The 23,720-nt window shown below is 38.2% G+C and overlaps 1 protein-coding gene across 9 annotated transcripts in view; it reads left to right on the top strand.

The window, feature by feature from the left end:
- The window catches only part of NFIA (nuclear factor I A), a 463,875-nt gene that overhangs the window by 310,769 nt on the left and 129,386 nt on the right, over window positions 1-23,720 (top strand). For all 9 annotated transcript variants that reach the window (XM_039483687.1, XM_039483692.1, XM_039483688.1 and 6 more), the window contains one exon: window positions 17,762-17,827. In XM_039483687.1, the coding sequence (XP_039339621.1) occupies window positions 17,762-17,827 (66 nt within the window). The remainder of the gene's footprint in view (window positions 1-17,761; window positions 17,828-23,720) is intronic.

The following is a 23,720-nucleotide window of genomic DNA, read 5'->3' as shown; positions in this document are numbered from 1 at the left end:
GTGCCTGTAGGTACTATTGGAAATGATAATACAATGAATAAGGGACTTTACAATCTATGGTTGTAATTCATTAAGTAAAGGCCAATCCTGGTCCTTCTGAAATTGATGGGAATCTTGCCATCATCTTCAGTGGGACCAGACTTTGGCCATAGGTGATTTAAAATAGTTTGATCTGTAACATTTGGTACAACTATAACTTTCAGATCCTTAAAAGCAACAAAGAATCCTGTGGCACCTTATAGACTAACAGACGTTTTGCAGCATGAGCTTTCGTGGGTGAATACCCACTTCTTCGGATGCAAGAAGAAGTGGGTATTCACACTTGCATCCGAAGAAGTGGGTATTCACCCACGAAAGCTCATGCTGCAAAACGTCTGTTAGTCTATAAGGTGCCACAGGATTCTTTGTTGCTTTTACAGATCCAGACTAACACGGCTACCCCTCTGATACTTTCAGATCCTTATGTTTCATGCATTGCAGTTTTCTTTGTGCTCATACCGTCTAATACTATCTTTCCATGCGCTAGAATATAAAAATGAACAGCAACTATTTTTCCTACAGTAAGATATCAAGGATACAATACATTGTAGGGGTACTAGGTTGAAATAAGTCAACACACATTTTTTTTTGGTTCGAAAAATATCAGTGCAACAGAGGTCAGTTAAATTGTAAATCCAGTTCTAAGTGTATATCTAATACATACGACTGCACACTGTAAATTTGTTTTATAGATTTTCATTGAATTGCTGCACAGTCTAATACTAATTGTAAAATGTTGCAAGTTTATCTGAGGCCACTGAATAACTCAGGCATGATGGTTGGGGTGATGGAGAGTTAAACCTAGCAGGAACCAGGAGAAATGAAGGAGGTCATGGCTGTGCTGCTTGGGAGGGGACATGTCAAGGGGGAGCCAGTGGAGCATGCTGGAGACCCAGCAGATTTTCTAGTGGAAGTCAATTCAGCATTTGGGTCCTGATCCACTTCTTAAGTCAATGGAAAGACTCTTTGGGCGTGGCAAAGTTGTGTGCAGTAGGCTAGGATGTGAATTTAAAGCACACTAGTTACTCTTCACTGACTCCCTTACTGCGCATTAAGAGTATCCTGAGACAGTTCAGCTTTCTACACTTCCAAAATGTATTAAGCTAATGCAGACAAAGGCACTCAGTGCAGAGTAAGAGTGTCCACATGAGAAGTTAGTGCAGAGTAACTAGTGCTTACCATGTGGATGAGCCCTTATTGATTTAAGTGGGTTTTGGTTCAGGCTCTTAATGCTGCCAAATTACCTTCTCCTTGTGTCTTTGAGAGAGGAGTAGGAGATACGGCCATTAGAAGATATGCTGTCAGAGGAGGAGAAGTACCATAGAGTCTCTCTCTCCCTGCAGGGGTATTTTTGGATCCACACACATGGATCTGAAGTCAATGAGGTTTCTAACCCATACCTGCTGCCCCTTTCCTGAGATCAGACGCCTTTTGGAGAGAGGACGCCGAAGTTCAGTTTGCCGAGTTCCCAGCAGATTTTGTCCCTTCCCATGGGATTTTTTATGGACCAAGACAGTTTAAATAATGCAATGAGCTGGGAACGTTTTTAGATGGGTTAATTCTAAAATGGATTATCCTAATTTCTCATATGTAAGAAGAAAACCGCTTTACTCCTCCCCTAGATATTACAGTTTATTTAGGTTCAGTTGTTTTACCATGTCTTTATTAAGAATGTAGTATAGATGTAGCTGTGTGGGCCCCAGGATATTAGAGAGGCAAGGTGGGGGAGATGATATCTATTATTGGACCAGCTTCTGTTGGTGAGAGAGACAAACTCGAAAGCTTGTCTCTTTCTGTCTGGCTTGAAAGCTTGTCTCTCTCACCGACAGAAGTCAGTCCAATAAAAGATATTACCTCACCCACCTTGTCTCTTTATTAAGAATAACTGTTAGGATAGAGATAGCTGCCAGGGAAACTGAAGGGCCCTGGTCTCTTTCTCAAGCTAATAAAATGATATTTTAAAATAGATTCCATGTATTTTTATACTGGAATAAGTTACCAGTTCTAGATTAAATCCAATCTGTGTTCATGTTGTTTATTTGAGATAGGATTTTCAAAGAGCCCAAGTTAGCTAGATGCTCAAGTCTTATTAAAATTAAAATTCAATGGGACATGGGCACCTATCTCCCATAGGCTCCTTTGAAAATCCCAGCTTCATTGCTAGGTCTCATCTCACTTCAGACTGAGGGAGAAACCCCAGCTGATCATAAAGTTGTTACTTGTGAGCATTACTGATTGTAGGATCCCATCACATGAAAATGTCTAGCTTGCATTGTCTATATGAATGTATGAATACCGGATAAGTGGATCTAATTTAGCTTCAGTTTCTGAAGCGTTACAGACAATGCAGTGGCACTTTTCAGTAGATATTGCTTACTTTTCCCCAGGATTACAAATATTTGAATACCATTATTCCATCAGCTGGACACATTTTCCATCCCATTTCTGCTCGAATAGTAGTATAATTTAGTGTTGATTTAAAAGACAGTCTGCCTTAAAGCAGATTGCAGAGTTTGCACACTGTGAATTGTAATTAAAGTATAAGGGGTTCTTATTATGTCAACAACTGGCATGAGAACCCCTGAGCAGCAGGTGACCCCAAACATGTGAGGTTTGTGACAGCTAGGATCCTTCTTTCACTGGTTTAGCAATCTGAAAGACCAAATTGAAAGAAGCCCAGAGGCTGTATATTTCATTAGGTCCCAAGGGAAGTGTGGGATACAGCTTCCTTCTGCTTCCCTGGGATGTAGCCAAAAAGTTTCTAGAGGCTCTGTTTTTGACAGAGGCTTGCTGAAGGTGGGAGGGGGGACCTTCCGCCAGTCACCCATAGGACCATAAATTTGACATTTCCCACAGTTTCTTTGAGTCAGTGATGTTGCTGTGTCAGCAATATGTCCCAAATCTTGTGCTTTGTATTTTTTGAAATGGAACAGTTAAACTTTCAGGGGAACTAAAATGTTTTTCTTCACTGTCCAATAGTTTGTCTGGTGCAAAACCACAAAGGATTATAAAGTACACATCTCAAAACAGGGTTTAGCTTTATTGAAAAGTATGTGTACTGTGCATACTCCTACAGTATATACCTTTTTAAAATGAAAAAGAAAGCAGAATGTAGAAATAAAGATGACATTTCTTCCAGTAGATAAAACAGAACAGCACCGAAAAATATATATGTAGGACTTGATTGCAAGAGTGATAAGAAAAGGAATTTTATGCACATACTGAGCTAAATTCATCCCTAGTGTTATTCCATTGAAATCAGTCCAAACTTGGCCCAAAGAGTGAATTGTGGTGCATACTAGTCTATAATGTATTAACATCCTTTGAGAACTTAATGTTGAAAATCAATAGATTCTTCATCCTCAGTCCTCCCAGTCCTTTTGTGATTGACCCACAGCCATAACCTGTAGAAACTTGTACTTTTCGAGTTCCTGCAAGACACTCCTCCACACTTTTTCTGCCTCTGCAGGAAAAAAAGTTGACACAGCAACTCTATTAGTACTCTTTCCTCTTTGACTTGTGTCTGTGTGTCTGTGTCTATGTGTGTTCAGCCTTTTAATCTTTATTAATGAAGTTTTATTAAAGACTTGTCACAAGAAATTTAAAAAATGAAGAGTACTCAGCCATATAAACTATTTAGAAATTTTTTATTTCACACACTCACACACAGATCGATCTATCAGTCTATCTGTTGATCTATCTATCCATCCTGTGACCATCACTGTAGTGTCTGAGTACTTTCCATCACAGTGATCAGCTGTTGTATCTTATCTCTGTTCCCAGATATCTCTGTAAGTCCCACAACATCTTAGCACCACCTTACTGTACAAACCTCATGATGGTAAAGGGTTTGCTGGTCTTTTTAGTACATAAACCCATATTTATACGTTTATTATTAGGGAGTAACTTGTCTAGCAGTGAGAAGAGGGGATTGGGTTTCTTCACTCCCAAGCACAATTATCAGTTCTGCCACAAATCTGGTGAGTGGCCTTGGTCAAGTCACATAACCTATTGAGTTTCACTATAATTAGATTGCATAGTGACAGATATTTTACAGATGTGATAGATCAGATTAGAGAAAGATTAAATAGATTTCAGAGTACTTCTGGGCCTTAGGGCTTGTCTACACTGCCCTGTAATTGAGATTACAAGGATATGAACAGTGCTGCTCTGTAACTCCCCCGTGTGGACACTGTGGGCATGAACTAAAAGGTTCCTACATTGCGTTAACAGTCCTTTTCAAACAGGACTATAGTGAGAACAAGGAACTTTTTAGTTTGCTCCCATGGGATCCACATCGGGAAGTTGCAGTGCAGAACTTTAGTGGGCAATGGTATTCACACCTCTGTAGTCTGAACCACATGCCTTAGTTTGGTATTTCAGAGATTTTTTTTTTAAATTGATTTATTGCTGTATAAGCAGGATTGCACCTAATATAGCTTACCAGTTTCAGGCCTTTTGTTGTGGGCATGTAACTTTTAAAAAGTTAGTATTGCAAACATTTTGCAAGCGTTGAATCCATAACAGGGACCAGATATTTTTATGTTATTGAAAACAAAAATATTAAAATGGCCAAAATATTAAGATTTTGAAAGTAGCCCAGCCCTGCACTGCTTTACATAAAGATGTGTATTATACACTTATGATCATTCTGACATGATTCTGCCTTTAATTATATTTCTACCTTCAGAAGCTACTGGGCTTTTACACATATGGAGCGGAGGCCAAATTGGTACTAAGAAATATTTGACCAAGTCCTTTTAATATTTTAGTTCATACAAAGAGCAATGATGGAAGTGTTCTGTTTGTGATTAGTTTATTTTAACTGCACTGTGGTGAAGACACCCAAATGGCATTTGCCCTGGTAATAGGTGAATCTATATGAAAATGTTGTTACCAATAGCCCAGGAAGGTATTTATCATAGACCAATGGATCGTTTACACTTTTATATGGTTTGTCTTAGTTTCTTTGGAGAAGGCTTTGGATTTTTCATGACTAGCCAGCCTACAAATACGACTTCAAAGATGTTTCCAAACTAACACTGCAACTTTAAATTTGGCAAGGATTTAATTTTCCAAAAGCATTTGTACGATATTTTCTCTGGGAAGTTTTAGCTGCTCTTAGCTAATTTATCGACTACCCGAACTGAAGGTTCCCGACCTCTGTAATATATGCTAAGAGGCATATGCTGTAGCACATTAAGTACTGCTGCACAAAATACTCCCTTGTAGGATTCCCATCATCTTTGTCGCAGACATTATTTATGACATTTTAGTCAATATTTGCATGACAGAATGGTCAAAATTATTTTGTTTTAGGCATACCACTGATAACTGGAGCCATACTCTTTATCATTCTTTTACATTCATTAGTCACTCTGCAGTGTTTTTAACATTTTAAAACACTCACGCAATTCAAAGGCAAATAGATTTCAGCCAAAACGCCTTCAAAATTATCTTTTTCCCTTTGAGTTATTCAGCGATTTTTAACACTTCATATGTTTGATGTTTTTTTCTTTAGTCTCAGCAAGGCAAAGTTTTTGCCGGCTTTGAATACACTAAAGATATGAGTTCGAGAGAAAAAACGCAAGGTAACCTTAACTTAATGTGAAAATGTTATCAGACACAGCATAAGGTATAGCCAGCTCCCAAAAAGTGGGTATTTGCCTTCTAAACAAAGGGTAATTTTTTATTTTTTGTATTTTACAACAAAACTGATTAGTGAATAGTCTAACGCAAGGAAATGTTGCTGTTAATAAAGTTTCCTCAGTGTGCCAGAAAGCAGATGGTGGCAACAGAACACTGTTTTCTTTTGACAGCTTTTCTGAATGCTTTCTAAACCTACAAGAGATTTTGCTATTCGATAATTAAATTTCTGACACTATGATTCTTTTAATCTAAAAACAGAAATAGAAACTGAAACTTAAAATTGTAATCGAGTCAAGCTGTCTGTTCAACAGACCAGACCTGCATCTTTAAAAGTTTGATTGAAATTTTGTCTACTCGGTCCCATGCTCCGTTTTAGGAGTTCGGGGCTTTTCTGTTTTTCCCTCCTCAAATTTTAGTTTCTCATCAATGGAAGCAAGTTAAAATGAATTGTAAGTAATATTTTCAGAGTGAACACTTTAAGCATACTCTTTTTTCATGCTGTGTTTTTTCAGTTCCCTGTCTTTATTTGTTCCCCCATAGCGCACCCTAGTATTCCACATATCTCCAAGGATCTGTTGTTCCCCGAGATGTTCATTTTAAATATTGCTTCATTCTTTCCTTGCTTATAGCCCTCATACCTTGGATTTTGGTGTAATTTGGCACAATGGTTCTGTATAGACTCTGCAGGATATCACTTCTCTATTAGTTTTAACTTTATCTTCTGCCTGTGTGGCTTATATACTCTGCAGAAGCGCAGTACAGCTAGGCTGCCTAACAAAAAGCCTCTTTCTCTTCTGACTGAATCTGTCTTGTCGATGCCAACATGATACCGATGCAGCAAAACACATCCTGATTTTTATGGTAATTTAGTTTTCTTTTAAGCTGCAATCTGCAATATTGTGGGAGCAGGAATGTATCTGCAAAGCAGCAATTGGTAGGTATTCTCTGTAGACAGAATCTCCTAACTTTGGGAGATTGCTTCAGACTGACTGCAGTATTTCTGAAATTATTTGCAAAAGGCAGGCAGGTTAGAAGAGAGGAAGACGGACTTTGGGGTGCAGCGCTGGTGTCTGGCAAGAAGGAGAGCTTAGAAGTGGCAAGCAGGTTTTTCAGTTACATATATTTCCGTATTTTCTCAAGAGGCGTAGTTCACATGAGGCTAACGAAAATCTGAAATGGAAATTTTTCAGATGCCACGTTGAACTCCTCAAGTGCAAAGAACAAGGAAAAGACATATACGGGAAGGGGCAGGGAATTGGCACTACAACCAAATATGTACTTAAAAGGAGTTGAGATGAGAGCCAAGAGGCAAGGTGTCAGGTACACCCCATTGAACGAGAGCTGTGAAAACTAAGTTTCCTCTATGAATCCATAATAAAAAATAAGGCTTAAACTTTGCTCACATTGGTGCTGACTGTAACTCAGTATTGAGCTGATATTGACCAAAGCATCTTTTTATTCTTAACTAATCTCACCTATTTTTATTTGTGACATTATTCTTCTTTGTTTGAAATACTAATCCTTAGTATATCAAATGGGCCCATTCCCCAGCAGATTCCTCCTTTTGTAAATGTTAGTATATAGGTTCTTATTTGAATATTCTTTGAAAACTTTTCTCCTGTAATTGGTTTTCTTTTTTGTTTTTTTGCTTGCTTTTGTGTAGAGCAGTCAAGTCTTGGGTGAAGTCTAGGAAAAGAATGAGTTTAGCAAAATGCATAGATTGAAAAATACATTATATTGCTGGTGCCGGGAAACAGCTGGACTGGTATTGGTGCCACAGCTAGGGTTACCAATTTTGGTTGGACATATTCCTGGAGGTTTCTTCACATGACATAATCTTTAATTAAAAAATAATCTTTAATTCCTGGAGACTCCAGGACAATCCTGGAGGGTTAGCAAGCCTAGCAACAGCAGCTGTGAGTGGAGAAAAGACCAACTTTTGGAAGTCGCCTAAAGATTCTAACTCCGGGGTCGGTACATGCTTTTGTTTGTTTTATAGATAGAGGGCAGAACTGCATTGCTCTTACTGCCACCCCTTTAGGGCAATCCAGAGAGCAAACTTGAGATGACCTTGTAATGCTGTGCATCTTGGCTAGAGGAAATGTGCCTCGTTGCAAGTTATTACGTGGTTGGGGGAGGATAAGGAATGAGAACGGGCACCAGAATGAATAGCCTAGCAAACGCCACATGCTTGGATCCCTTAGGGGTGGGTTTATCACAATAAATATATAGCAAAAGGAGATGTGAGGGTGGGGAGAGATTGATGTGTGTGAATGTGCTGCAGCCCAGTGGAGTCTCCGCATATACTGAAAATGGTGGACACAGTTCCTCTTTCAGATACGCTGGGGTAGACGCCATTGAAGTCAGTGTGTAAAACCTGCATAGGCCCAGAGAGTTGTACCAAACCTACGAGATCTGCTCCAAGCCATCTTCGCTATAATATAATACAGTACAAAGAAATGTACTATTACAATGAATAATTTAATTAGGTATTGATATGGAAGGTGCTTCAGTTCAAAGATTCTTGTGGAAGTGATTTGAGGTTGCCTCCAAAAAATGAAGGAAAAGATGGCAGACAACAGGGATCCTAGGGGTATGGTTGCACTGCAGTAAAACACCCCTGGCTGGCCCATGTCAGCAGGCTCGGGCTGCAGGGCTATAAAATTGCATTGTAGACATTCAGGCTCTCACTGGAGCCCAGACTCTGGGACCCCATGAGAGGGGAGGATCCCAGAATCTGGTTTCCGGCCCGAGCCTGAACGTCTACATTGTATTTTTATAGCCCTGCAGCCCGAGCCTGAGTCAGCTCACATGGGCCCTTGTGGGTGTTTTATTGCAGTGTAGACATGCCCTAAGGGAGACTAAAAGGATTCAGTCTGACTGACATTAGTACCAGGCTTTTAAACCACACTTTTTCCATGCAATACAGTTGGAAGTTTTCTAGTTTAACCATGACAACACCGTAGTTATGGTGCCCATGTATAAGAGAGAATGATATCTGCTGTTTAGAGCAAGAGATTATGGGCTAGGCCTCTTGCCTTCTACTCCCATCTTTTAGACACTGTAGCTCTGGAGATAAATCACTTAATCTCTCCATGCTTCAGGTCATTCATCTATAAAATGGGTATAATATTCACCTTCCTTACAGAGGTATTGTGAGGTTTAACGTAATCCTAATAAAATGCTTTGAGTTCCTCAGATGAAAGATGTTATATGAGTGCACATTTTTTTATTATTAATAGTAATAGTTTCAATGTGTCATTATTTATAATGGTGTTTTTCTAGTTTTATACATTTTTATCAGTTCACACATTTTGAAATGTTATAGCTCAAATGAGCTTTAATTATTTACAGATTGAAGTTCAGACAAACACTGTAGAATTACTCTATAGTTTTAAATACCTATATACTGAGCGTCCCTGAACCCTGCTCACCGACACTTTAGGATCATCAATGAAGCCCTTCAGTGTTTTAAACTCTTCATTGGTGCGCATATTCAGAACGTTGATGGCTTCTAAATAGAGTGGTTCAAATATTTCAAAGCACTTGAGATTAGTACAGTGTGAAGCAATTTAAAATTATTGTACTGCAATTAATTTTAAATAAGTGAGCACTGCATCTGTCTAGAAACCCATATAGATCCAAATGGAAGCGCTCTAAAAAACTGAAATGATCCAATAAATTTAAATCACTTTAAAAGTCATAAAAATGAATAGTGTAAATCAGTTTGTGAGGGATGTAGGCAATTTTTATAGAAAGGAATCCGAGGGTTGAGGCTCAAATTAGATTTTTTATTTTGGGGTTCATGATGATGAAAAATAGGTTAATTTATATTTCCCAGTGGTTTCTCCTGGCTCTTATTTATTCTGATTTTTTTATTTCCCAAGATTGTAGAGGCTCAGAAATCCAACTTTGCCCCAATTTTTTCCCCATTACAAATATCTTCTCCAAACCTATGTAAACAAGGTATATAAGACAAATAATGGTCCATACCTAGGAAATGCCAAGTATATTTTTAAGTGCAGCTGAAAAATAGTGCAAAATTAAATATTTTACATCATAAAAGCTCATTTTTCTTGTCAGGCTGGATTACTTAGGGAATATGGATTTTTTCACCTCTAAATCATCAATTCAAATATGACCCATGCCAATAGTTACCAAAATTAATTACAAGCTGATGGCTTTTTGGAGGCCTATGCGAAATGAATTTGTGGTCTCAGTCCAGTTCTTGTAGACAGGGGTCCAGGTTAAAAAGACAGTCTCACAAGTAATAGAGGGCCTGATCCAAACCCCAGTGAAATCAGTGGGAATCTACTGACTTTGGATCAGGTTTATGAAGATATATGGACAGGTTCTTCTCAGATCTCTAGCACTTCAAGGCACGTTTTTGGTAGATATGTACAACTCGCTCCACAATATACTGTTAGGTCTAAAATTCCAAATTATCTTCCCAATATTATGGCCAGAAATTTATTTGTTACTCATGGGATTTACTTGATTATTCCATTTCACATTTTTTCCTAAACTCCATTGAATAAATAGTACCATCACTTCCTTCTCCATACAACAGCTCAATGTGTTATTGGGGTGATGGTTTACTTCAGGGTAATTTCTGCCTCTTGGCAAATGACTGGTGAGTGTCTGACTATAGTCCTGACACTGATGTGGGATGCCAACCAAATGGTTTCCTGGATGGAGTACGAGCCCCACTTGGTTTTTCAGGACTGGTTAGTAGCTGACATTTGCAAAAAATTGTTTCCAGCTTGCCCCAGGACTGACGGGGAGTTCCAGAGCTGTGGAATGACAAAAAGCAAAGGGGCCCCCTCTGTAGGGCCTTTTTAAGGCCTTACCTTACTTTTAGACAGTTGTCATTATCTTTGTCTAAAGGTCATGGCTAAATTGAATAAAAGGAAAGCTGTGTGTTCCTGTCGATGCACAAAGGCAGTATTGACTTTCCTAATCCAGTTTGCTGAGGGGTGAGAGAATTAAATTAGATATCTAAGCACAGAAATTGAGAGCCTTTGAAAACAAAGATAAGGAGACAGGCTGTATTTTCCCTTTCCTGGGAGCACTGGGCTCAAGATTTTGCAGGTGTGTCATCTGATCCATGGCTTGCATCGATCAAAACTGTGCCAATGCATATTTAATTAGCAAGGGGACCCTGGGTGCATTATGGCCATCATCCCTATATTGAATGGACTGTCAGACTTTCTGAATGCTTCCCCACCCCCAGCCCCGCTTCGTTGTTTGGGGAGCTTCTGCATTTTGTCTGAGCAGCTAAAAGTTTCTTTGTTTTTAGCTGATGATGCATACAGCACCACTGAGGAGAATACAAACAAGTAAAGTCCTAAAGTGTTTATTTTGTCTAGGAAAAAGGGCTGAACAAATTTGAATCCTTTGGGTTAGGGTAACAGATTTTTGTGTCTCTTGGAATTAAAAAAAAAAAGCAGTTGCATGTTGTTTACTTTAAGAATATTTTATTATAACAAATAAAATGTGTGCTATGGGATTCCTTAAGGAATCCTTTGATGACCATTTGAATTAAGTCAAAATTAATGTTTTCTGCTGCAAAGAAATACATAGAAAATGTTCCAGAAATAAATCAATAAGCAGGAATCAAAGGCTGTAAACTGTTTTAAAAACAAACAGACGTGAATCAAATGCTTGTTTGTAATATCAAGCAGCAAATACGGGAATACACAGATTTCCCACATTCTAGGGCTATCGCATGATACCAGTAAATCATTCATGGATGGACTCATGAAAACAAACAAAGTTGATTTAAAATGAAAACCATTTTGATACAGCTTTGGAGTACTGTTATCATTATAGTCAAATTATACATGCTGCTCCCATTTCTTATGACTAAGGAAGTAATGAGACAAGTTAGCTCTGGAGTTTCTGGGATCTCTGCTTCCATCTACCTTGTTACAAAGCCTGATTATTCAGACAAAGTGTTGCTTGATAAACAGATGTAATACACAAAGTCTGCTTAGAATAAAGAGCAACAGACTGTGGGCACATGTTTTGGTCTCATTCAAACTCATCAGCATAGTCTAGCTAGCTGTTTTGTCGCTAGTCTACTTACAGGGTAGCTTAGTAACGTCTTACTGGTGAAGTAATAAGGAGTTTTTTGCCACAAAAGTTTTGTGGCAAGGGCTCATGGGAAAATCATTTGCATACATCTTGTTACAAAGGCTGACTACTTCCTGGCTTAGACAAAGTGTTGCCTGATAAACAGACTTAACACACAAATGTCTGTCTGGAATAAACAACAGCAAGCTTTGATTTACATTTCCATTATCAAAGATAATCTCTTTCCCAGTGTACAGGAATTAAGAGTCCTCTCCTTATACAAACCAGACTGGCATTGCTGTGATTTTACCACTGCAGAACCCTTGTTCATGAGTTGAAAGGATGTAACATACTGTATATGGGGTGCATAAAATAAGAACTAGACGGCTGGTATGGATATATACATATGTGAGGCAGACGTGTATGATAATGACACATGGGCACTTGGAACTCCTTATAAAATAGTTGACTTGAAGGTGATGGCTAGAATTTAAATGTAGATCAGTGTCTTATTTAAAATAAATAATAGTACACACCCCTATAACTATAAATAGGCGTGGCAGAATTTTTTTTTTTTTTTTTTTATAATTTCAATGGATCAATATTTATTTTTAAGCATTTTTAAAATGTTTATCAATTTAAATTTTCACAGTTGCACAAAATGATGGGTTTTAAGCTTTTTTCCCTCAATTTTTATTTATCCACATTTTCACTGTGCTGCGAGGTTGTCAAACAATAGACGGGTCAGAAAATAATTATTTGATGACAGTAGACATTTAGATTAAAAAACTAAAGCCTTATAAATTGTTAAAACACAAATTATCAACACCACATGTCAAAATATACAAAATAAATATTCTGAAATGAAACTCTAATGAATTCTCAAGCAGCATTTTTCTTACTTTGCTTATCTGCAAATTTTAATTATTGGTGGAAATATTTTTTGTCAACTTGTGGGTGTTAAGTGAAATTTACATTTATCGACATTTGCTGAAATATCTAATCCTTCCAAATCTATCTATAAATGACAATTGTAGTAAATTTAGTAAAAATAAGTATAAAAAGTCGCAATACCTGTGCAGGTTTCTGCTTGTAAATAACTCGTCCCTTAAACTCATACAGGTTTATGTATAAAGGGATATGATTTAGATTTTTTTACATATATAAATCTTTGGTGGAATCTGTACCCCAAATTATAGATGAAAAATGTATTGCACAAAGACAACCCAGACGTATAAATATTTTATTACAAATAGGACTCTGAAACTTGAAAAAATGTCAGTTCATTATACAATATTTTCCCAATAAAGCATGACATGAGTGCATAATTTTACTTGTGCGCGTTTCTAGTGCTTGTGAAAGGTGTGGACTGACAGTACTGAAGAAAGGAGCTCTCTATTTATTTATCCACAGAACAGGGTCAGCATGGGCAGTGTTAATACAGTCTTCCTCATTGATCCCCACCGACATGCTTTTCCTCTGTCCTGAAGGGACCACCTCTCCCAGTTAGAGGGTAGATACATTTCCATGCCCATTCACACATTGGCTTCTCTGATGAAACCACTAACAAGGGTTCAGTTGTGATGAGGACACTGATTTGGTAGGAATTAATCTGACACCTACTAATTCATTTAACATAGAACACCAGATAGCCAAGATAGGTCGCTTAAGGCCTAGATTCAAACAGGAAACGCTGAGAGGAAGAACATTGCATGTCCTGAATGAAAGTGTTAGAGGAGATTTTCTGTTTACCATACAATACCTCTCCAAGAAAATGTCTTGCCTCTCCAAGGTAGCATAATTATAAGTAGTGTAGTAGTGGTAAGTGGATAAGTGTATTTTGATTATCAAACTGCATAAGCAGTTGGTAAAACTATGGTCATTTTCTGTGAGGAAGCAGGATACCTCTGTGTCTCTGTTTCAGGTCTATTTCTTCCTTGTCTACAAGTAAAGACTGCAGTGTTAGTCTGTTGATGTTGCTACCACCCAGAACCCAGAGTTTTCAGTGAACCTTTCATATTTCCTTTTTATTGTTGCCAAACAATGGATCACATCTGTTCAATGGCACACATCACGACAAGCCCTTTTTCTACACTGTAGTGAATCTGTGGTCACACACATCAAGGCACCACAATTTACAGTGGGAATCATGAAACCCAGGACCATCAGCGTCAGAAAGCCCAAATCCCTCCTGCTTGAGCTAAAGGACCGTGCCTGTCCACAGTTTGAGGTCAAGTTCAAGATCAGACTTAGCTCTTCCATATAACGCCCACTGTTGTATTGGGATAGCATGTTTTTAAGGGCCTGATCCACAATATCAGAGGCTGCTTTAGAAAATCTGGCCCATTTTGTCTTTTTTCACCCTCACTAATCGTTGGCTCCAGGAGATACAGAATAATATAGCTTCAAAATGCCTTTTATTCTCTTTCCCTGTAATGAGTATTGATATCAGCCCCATCTGAGCACCGCTAGTCCAGTAACCCAAGTGTACTCTCATGCATGCAAACTCTAGCTACTTTAGGGTTAAAATTCTATCGGTGGGCTTTTTTTAAACTAAAAAATGCTGCACTATTCAAGGTTAAGCTTCCTTAAACATAAAACTAAACTCCTGGATTTAAAAAAAAATCAGCAATCCTAATAGTGTTTCCAACTCCATCTGAAATCATTTAAATACACCCCTTAATAACATGCACTTTATTGTAATATAGAGATTCTTTGGCTTCCTACCAGCCCTAGCTTCAAGCACCAATGAAACTCGTTGCCGCAGGGGGCCCTGGATTCAAGAGGGGCTCCCATCTACTGTATATTTTGTTTTGTATGTTTTTCACTGGCTCTAATTATTGCAGGTGGTAGAATTTAACTGGCAGTGTCGCTGCTAAAGAAAATAGGCATAAAGTGTATATAGTGTATTGTGGGAAGCAGCTATCAAATACATAAAGAGAATATCAAATGCATTGTTAAACTGCTTTATAATAAGTGATTTTATTGATTTCATGCAAATACTTATAAAACAGTCTTTCATTTATATCTATTATGTATGGACAAAAATTAATTTATTTCTCTAGTCACCTGTTTGGCTAACGGGCTCAGCAGGACTGATATCCCTCCCACAATATCAGAACCCACAAAACATGAAACATTCAGAAAGCTGGGGTTTTAAAGTTTCCTTAATCAAAATGAAAAATTGTGCAAGCTATTGCTAACTCAGGAAAAAGTGAGGTGGGCTGTGAACAAAAACTATGTAGTCCTCGACAAGGTTATAAAATACAATGGCACTGAATTTTGCCAATCCTTTAATTGTGTGGTGGCACATTTATATGTGCCAGATCAATCTGCAGCATCTGAATAAAACCAGGGAAACAAAATTCTGCATAGAAACATTTTGGCTAAGTGCCTTCTTCAGTGTTCTTATCAGGGGTTTCCATGAGACGGTACCTTGCATGACAATTCTGAGCAGACTTTTGCCCAGTTAGTATTTTGGGGAGCCTTAGATGATCTGTATCACTGTATTTTTAAAAACACATTTTACTGCATTTTATTTTCCTTTGCCCGTTTGCAAACACTATAGTTTTTTGGGGTATTTTTTACATGAGGCGAGGGTTGCAGAAAAATAGGATTTGTAGCTAAATGTGAAAAAAAACTCAAGACTCAATATGCTAACAAACGTTCTGGGCTCACTCTCTGTCTTGCCACTAATTCTGGTGTCTGGAGCGTGGCGCTAAACATATACAAAAATGCATTCTTTGTATCTCAGCATCCAGAGAGAAAGTCTGAGTTTCTGTGCCGAGTACAGGATATGGAGCATCAATGAAGAGCGAAGGTGCCACACTGGGTATCAGAAGGGTGCCAGCTCGTAGCTTGGCATCCTTGCATGTACTAGTGATCGGCCATTCCCGCTGCCGTCTAAATGACTTTTAAAATATTTTTTTAGTTATTCATCTTATTTCCATATTTCTTTACTGTCTGTTTTTAAAAAATACATATTTTTACTACATTTTAACATAATTTTAGTTGTAAAGGTCAAACAGTGATTGAACAATGACTTGGTGGGGGAAAAGAAACATAATGCATGTCCTATGCAATTAAATATGTTGATTTAGTCCTTGAATGTTGACTGGATTTTTAACCTTTGTGGTACCAAAAACAAAAAACTTCTGTCAAAATATGGTGTCCAGAATATGGCAATGCTGAGGATAGGCTTATATGGACTATCTGCTAACCAGGATCTGAGTTTAGAGATAATGCTAACCACAGAGTTGATATTTAAAATAAAATGTTAGCGACAAAGTTTAAATTTAAGATCTTTGTCAAGCTTCCTTTAGGAAATGATTAAAATAATACATTTAGAAGCTGGAGGAGAAGATAGTTCTTAGAGATAGATAGTAATGTTGTGGGATATCACATTGTCAGTTTTTTTAGCTGAACTTCACGTTGATTTTAACTACAGATATCTACCCTGGATACTAAACATTTTTAATGTTCATGTTACAAACTTGATGAAAATTATGTTGTGTGCACCTTTTATTAGATGTAGTGTTTAATTTATACAGAACTGTTCTTTAAGCTTTATCACAATATTTAATGGATAGGGTAGCAGGTAAATTTTTAAAAAATATTTAAAATAGGCATTTTCTTTGTAGTACTCAGTGGTAATTAAAATCTTCATTTGCTTAAAAGCAGGGGCCTTTTAAAAGCAATAAATTAGCATTGCTTGACCCAAGGTCTCTAGTAGTGCTGCTTCTTTCAGTGCTATTAATACCTCAAAGAAATAGAAAGGGTGGTGTTATCACTCTATTGCAATAGAAGTAAGATTTTCAATTTAATCACAGTTAAGTGTCATGACCTTTTGATCTTGCATTGACTTCGTGCTGAAATGTAGTCCAATTTCAGACAGCTAATTCTAAACCTTGCACAGTCAAGGTGAAGTGAGGAAATAGGTTTACCACAAATGTAGATTTTTTTTTTATACAGTAACAAATGGTTTCATTCCTTAAATGTGTTTTGAGTTAAAACTTTTTAAAAGGTTTAAATTTATCCGAAATTGTTCTTTTACCCAAAACTGATAAAGTGTGATTTCTTTTAACTCTGTAATATTTCTGTTGATCTTAAGAAAACCTAGTTAAGAGGTTGAGTTTTTCTTTAGAAAATATTTTTTACACATATAAAGCGTTTTTTCCAATTTGAAGAGCAGATAGTTAAAAATAATTATGAAACAAAAATCTTGTTTACCCAAAGCTTTTGCTAAAAATCCTTATTTTTTAACTAAAAGCACCTTTTTAGTACAAAAGAAAGTGAATGTAGATTAACAAACCTACATCAACAGATATGATCTTATGGGTCATTTTATTGTTTCAGGCAAATATATTAGTAGGATAATTGGCGACTTCTAAGTAGGAACCTGTAGAACTCATTATTGGTGCGTGTTCTGAAGCCGTTGGTTCAGCATCTGATTTCGCTTTACACCATGTAAATGAGGAATAATGCCATTTATTTCAGTGTGCTACACCAATGTATCCGCAGTGAAAGCATGATGAGAATCAGGTCTTCTATCTGTATTGTGAATTTCTGTTGCTGTAGCATGTAGACAGTAATCAGAACATGTTAGTAAGCATCACTTTTATAGTTAGTTACTGTTATATGCCAGTTTAAAAATATGTTTTGACTCTGGATTAAGTCTCAGGTTTGTATGCAACGTACAAACTGCATTATAAAAAAATGTAGAAAAGCAGTTTAAATCAGGCTTCCTCTAAAGAGAATATTTCTCTAAGCCTAATTTATGCTAATGCACAGACTGAACACTCCATGCAATGATGTAAACAAGATACAGTTTCTTCCTAGCATAAATATGACCAGGGCACTGGCCTCTTAGCATTGTCATGTCCTAGTGCAACATTCCTGTCCTTAGCTTGTACTTTCAACCTTTTAAGGAAGTCTGGCGCCTGTGATCTACTTTCCACAGCAGACCCTGTAATTTTTGGCTGTATTTTATGTTTTTCAGATTCAAGTCAATCTGAAAGTCCCAGCCAGCCAAGTGAAGCTGATATTAAGGACCAGCCAGAAAATGGTAAGTTCTTACCTGCTGCTAATTTGGAATATTATAATAATCCGTGTTTACAAGGATTTTCATTTTCAAGTAATAAGTGCATATGTCTAGTATGTAAAGACTCAGTCTTTGAACAATCGACTAGAGAGCTCCGCAAATGAATGGTGCATCTTCTTCATAGTTAAATGCCATGGTTTCACAAAATTAGAGTAGCATTTGTCTCTACAATCCTGGAGGGAGATCTTTATTCCATTAAAAATTGTTTTAATTAGGGGGATGCTGTCAGAGAGCCTGCTGCATGCAGCACTGGGGCTTATTTCACTGTAGCAGAGGCTTTCAATCCGTGGGTCATGAGTCATGACCCACTAGGGGGTGCCTACAGCATTACTTTCATTTTTATCTGTGTGCTTTTAACGTCGTTTTGTTTATTGATGTTTTCATGATAACGGAACACTCTGAAGTACCTGACTCACGGTGTCTGTCCAGCTCATCATTTTAGATTGCGGGATTTCAAATCGTCCTGCAAAACAAAACAGTCGCTTTGGAGTACTATAATTTTTCTGTGACCACTTCTCTCTGCCCCTAAAAAGTACACACAGTAAAACTGACAGGCAGTCCTCCTGAAGCACTGATACTCTTGAAGCAGGACTGGAAATCTATGAACACAGCAGCCACTCAAACTATTAACCACTTCTTGAGTTAAAGTTTTTTCAGAGCTGTCTATATTTTCATTGGCATGCTTCTGAGAAGGTGGTAGTATTACATGGAGAGAAGAGATGCAGTAGGACTCAAATCTTAATTTGCTGCTTCTTTTTTTACTTTTATTTCTAAAGCTTGTTTCTGAAGACAGCTATTCAACTTTATTAGAAAGCAGGCCCATGGCTGTGAATTTTAAGAATACTGCAGTGAGACTGCTGCATTGTTTTAATAGGGAGTCCTAAGCACAGAAGTCCCATTGAGAAAGGCTAAGCCATAAGGTCCCTGCTGTGAGCAGGTACTAGTGTTCTCTGAGGTGGGACAGTTTCTAAGTAGAAGTAATGGCTGTGTGGAATTGAACCCATGGAAGGGCCATCACGGCTGGTTTCCATTGTAAAAGGGCCCAGAGAAGCATTTGCTGTCAGTAATTGAGCTAGGGGATTGTATGTGAAAAGATAGATGAAGATACAAAAGGAAGAGCTTGAGGTAAAAACAATGCCCTTCTCTTTCCCCCAAACACCGCCCCCCAAAAAACACAACCCAACAACAACAGCCTAGCATCTCTTATGGCCCCTTTGGCAATTGAAATTCTGTACCTTCTGTTACTACCGAGAATTATTTTCATTAGAGCTTGGAATCAAGAAATGATGGCATCCAACACTGGAGATAATTGAAACTGAGACAATCCCTGGTTATTCTGAATTTTTTTCTGATGTTTCTAAAAATGGTACTTATAATTATTAGTAGTAAGTGTATATATTGTAGTAGCATCGAGAGGCCCCGGTTGAGAGTGGGGCCCCATTGTGCTGGATTCTGTCTAAACACAGAAAAGAGGCTTGTAACGTCTGCCCTGTAGGGCTTACAATCTAAAGCCCCTTTCACACTTATGGGGGCATTAAAAATCTCTCTCATATCGGATTTCTATATATATAAGAGAGATTCTCATTTCCCTTTAACAAATCCATGAGATTGCTTTTTGATTTGGTGTGTTTTTATTGCTGCCTCTCTTCTTTATGGTACGTCACTGTTTCCTTTAATGTTTTGAATGTTTATATTGAATACTTGACTAGTAAATAAACAAGTCACAAATAGGGATAAGATAGAAATGGTGGTGCTGAGATCTGGATTCCATTTGGATTAGAGTTCAGAGTTAGAGTTTAGGGATCAAGGCAGAATAGAGCTAGTGTTTATATTCAACTATATCAAAATCTTAAGAGCTTTTCTCAGGACATTTCAGCATCACACTCTAAAAATCTCATGGTGTCAGGTGATGTGGTGAGATGTCTAGCATTCTGGATCACTATTTCTCTCCTTCTGAAATTTGAAAGGTTTCAGATTTGAGGGCCTTTATTCTGCTCATCTCTAGCCACAACATCTGAAAACATTTTTCTGACTATTGAATGACGGTGTCTAGCTTCTCTTATCAGTGCTGTTTTACAACAATTATAATTTATTGCAAAAAGATTGCCAGGTTTGGAGATGAATTGACTAAACTGTGAAATCTGTTCTGCCAGTTCTGAATTTTTTTTTTAATATGTTGCCTCTGTTTATTAGGTCACATTTTAATTTAGACTTTGCTAGGCACCCCGAATCCTTCTGACTTTGGTGTTCTATTGTTATTATTTGTGTCTAGTTGATATTCTTTTGCAGCTTCTCAACAACCGTTCTCCTTACTGTGCAGTGCTCAGTCTTAAGGAAGCACATTTCACAACTGCCACCCCAAAAAGCAGCAATGACAGTGAATAATATAAAATGTGTCAAACCCCAGTAACACTAAATATGTCAGTTCTGGAGCCTTAATGCTTCTTGTAAAACAAACTTTAATGAATTATTGGAATGTCACTGGTGACTTGTCAATAGTACTTTTTTCCTTAAAAATAATCAGGAAAATTATTCTCTCTCTCAGTTTTAGTAATGGGTATTTTTCCCCACTATAACAGAATCCTTGTATCTGATTAGTTGCGGTTTGCCTGATCCCTCCAGGTTGATGCTGAGTTCATTCTCAGTGCACACACAGTCCACAGCTTGCAGTGTACCTGACCCAGCATGGAGATCAACATAGCCCTGCAGTTCTGATCTGCTGAATGCCAGGCTGAAAGCCAAACTGCAGGCTTTAAAAAATGAAGAACTGCACACATAAAGTGCATACAGAAAAAATATTCATTGTGTTGTTCCACACTTGCCATAGACCGCTACCATAGACCCCAACCCAAATACCTCTGGAGTCAGGGGGAGTCTCACCACTAATTTTAGTGGCAGTTGGGTTGTGCCCACAGAGAGGGAAATGTCTTAAAAAACAAATAAAACAGCAGTGGGATAATTCTGCTCCCACTGAAGTCAACGGCAGAGCAACCAGATTGAGGACAGATTTTGGATCATATTGCATGGATTTCTGTAAGGAGTCTACAAGCGTATCAAGAGTACTACCCCTCACATGCACACATTCCTTCATTTTAAAAAATAAATCTTTAAAAGCCTTCTGAGGGTTGCACAGCCCCTCTGCTTGCCTGTTAATATCCTTTCTGTTCCACTCCATAAATTCTAAAGTTATTTATTATACATATATATTTTGCATAGCTTGAGTAATGTAGGTTCAAAAGGGTCAGCTATATAGCCCTGAAAAACAAGGTCTTCTACAGTAAGTTTTAATTCATTGTTTAAAATTCTGTAGGTTGCTTTAGGAAGAATCATCCATTTAAGTTTCACTAAACTAAAGCTAATGCAAATAATTACTCTTGCATTTAGAGCCATCCATTTTCTCCAGTGGGTTTCATGGTTGCTATCACTCAGACAGAGTTAGCAGACAGAAAAATATTTGGTGCCAACTGCTTCCAAATCAGCCCCTGCCCCTCATTTCTTTTCTTTAGCCTTTGTTAAGACACAGTTTCAGGCAACGGCTTACGCTATTAGCCCTGCTACAACTAACAGAATCCCAAAGAAAGAAATTGTTTTTCAAGAGATCCAGCAAAGAGGTGAACAAGTGTTTTGTAGCCATCACAGGACCCTCTTCCTGGTCTTCTCTGGAAATCCCCAGATTAAATCCTAACCAGATAAAGAAGGAAATTGAAAGCTTAAAATGGAGAGAAGGGAAAATCATGTGTTTCATCTTCGGATTGGTAAAAGGCAAAGTATATGAAGGAGAGCAGAAAAAACCATCATGACTCTCCCAACACCAAATTTAGTCCTTGGCTCCCTCCTGTTTGTATTCAGAGCTGGTTGATATCTTCATCCAGGCATACATCGCAGCCTGACTAGTTGGAGCAGAAAGAGGTCTCTCCAACATTACACAGACTCTCCACACATGAATAAGAAAAAGCGATAGGTGTAGATCTGACCAATAGAAAACTCAAACAGTGGATTGGCTTCTTCTGACCATGTCCTTCAACGGCCTTTGGAAAAGGAGATTGGAATAGCTCTCAGCAGCAAGGTACGCATGAAGACACTGGACTTGTTAAAGAGGAAAACAGTTTATTCTTTGAGTAGTGTCCCTGTGGGTGTTCCACTGTAGATGTGTGTGCATACCTGCACTGCCGATCGGAGAACATTGGTAGCAGTGTCTGTTGGGTCCACAACATGCACTGTCACTCTTCTTGTGCTGCGCCACGAGGCTAGCCAGCACACATGGGCTAACCATCCTCAGTTCCTTCTCAACCGCCCCTGGCTAGAGACGGAGCCTATAGCTGTCCATTAGTGGATCATTAACTCTCCTTTTCATTTGTTAATTTTTAGCTTTCTTCTGACTTTTATTTAGCCATGCCTTTAAAAAAAAAAAAAAAAGAAGAAAGAAAAGAAAAATCTGATTACCAGCATGTGCCGAATACATTGCTCATACAAAATCCGTAGAGGGGAGATTTTTATCTAACAAATAAAATATTTAATGCCCAAATCAGATATTTTCATTCTAATGCATTCTTCATGCTTTGAGCTGCAAGTATCTTCATATCACCACAGGTAATGAAATGCACTTTGTTCTTCATTGCATTAAAAAAGACCAAACAAAGATGTGAAGCAACTCACTGAACACGTTTTTCAACCCTGCTGTAATTAGACTGAACTTGTAAACATTGCCATTCAAGTAGGGCTGGTCTTGGGTATTAAACATGAAAGAAACGCGTTTTTAGAAAAATACCATGTACCAACTTTTCAGTGCTTAAAACCACAGTGGAACAAATTGTGGCCCCTCATAATGTGTGTGGTTGAAGTGGGGATGGGATGGATGTAGGGAACTCTCTGCACTCCCTTCCCCCTTCCCTGAGCAAGGCTGCTCAGGACAGATATAATATGTCTGTAGGTGCAAGAGAGTGCAGTGCTATTTGGAAGGTCCATGACTGGGTGAGGGAAGGGTCTCTGTATGCAGCAGCCAGGGTTCACTGGCATCCATAGAGCAGGTATAGGAAGAAGCACCTCACACTGCTTCCTGCATGGCCCTGGAGGCATTATGCCATTCAGAGGGTCTGCATGAGCAGTTTGCCTCGGCTGAGCCCCAAGTGTACTGAATTCAGGGAGTACAAGAAGAATCTGGAGTTTGTTACTCTCTAGTTTATCTGGATGGGTAAAATGTTCAAAAGTGCCTTAGGAACCGAAGGGCTTGTCTTCATGTACAGCGCTACAGCCGCCATAGTGCTGTAGTGAAGTCGCTCCTCTGCCAATGGCGGGAGAGCTTCTCCCATCAGTGTAGTTAATTCACCTCCCTGAAAGGCAGTAGATATGCCGGCAGGAGAAGCTCTCCCAACAACATAGCGCTGTCTCCATTGGGGGGGGAGGGAGTATGTTGGTATAATTGTGTCGATCATGAGTGTGGATTTTTCACACCCCTGAGCAATGTAGTTATACTGATATAGGTCTGTAGTGTAGACCTGGCCTAAGTCCCATTGTTAAAAGTGACATAAGCACTTAGGAGCCTAAGTGTCATTGACATTCAATGAGATAGATTCTGAGGCTCCTAAGAGGCTCCTACATCCCTTAGGCGCTCTTGAAAATGTTACCTAACATCTTCCATTTTTACCTGTTATGTTGTTAGAAGGACCTTACTCTAGCTACAGTATAATACATGGAAGAAAAACGTTTTGTTCTTTTTAACTGAGTGAGGTAAAGGTCTTCTTAAAAGCTCTGCCTCTTGATATACTTGTTCTAGTATTTCATCTCGTTTTCTCTCCTCCCATGAAACCTGCAGTAATTTCATTGCTGTGCATGATTATCATCTTTTTTTCCTTTTTGT

The sequence above is a fragment of the Mauremys reevesii genome, linkage group 8, assembly GCF_016161935.1.
Source record: "Mauremys reevesii isolate NIE-2019 linkage group 8, ASM1616193v1, whole genome shotgun sequence".
NCBI classification, from domain to species: domain Eukaryota; kingdom Metazoa; phylum Chordata; order Testudines; family Geoemydidae; genus Mauremys; species Mauremys reevesii.
Note: the sequence above shows the minus strand (reverse complement) of the source record. Positions and strands in the feature narration are given on the sequence as shown.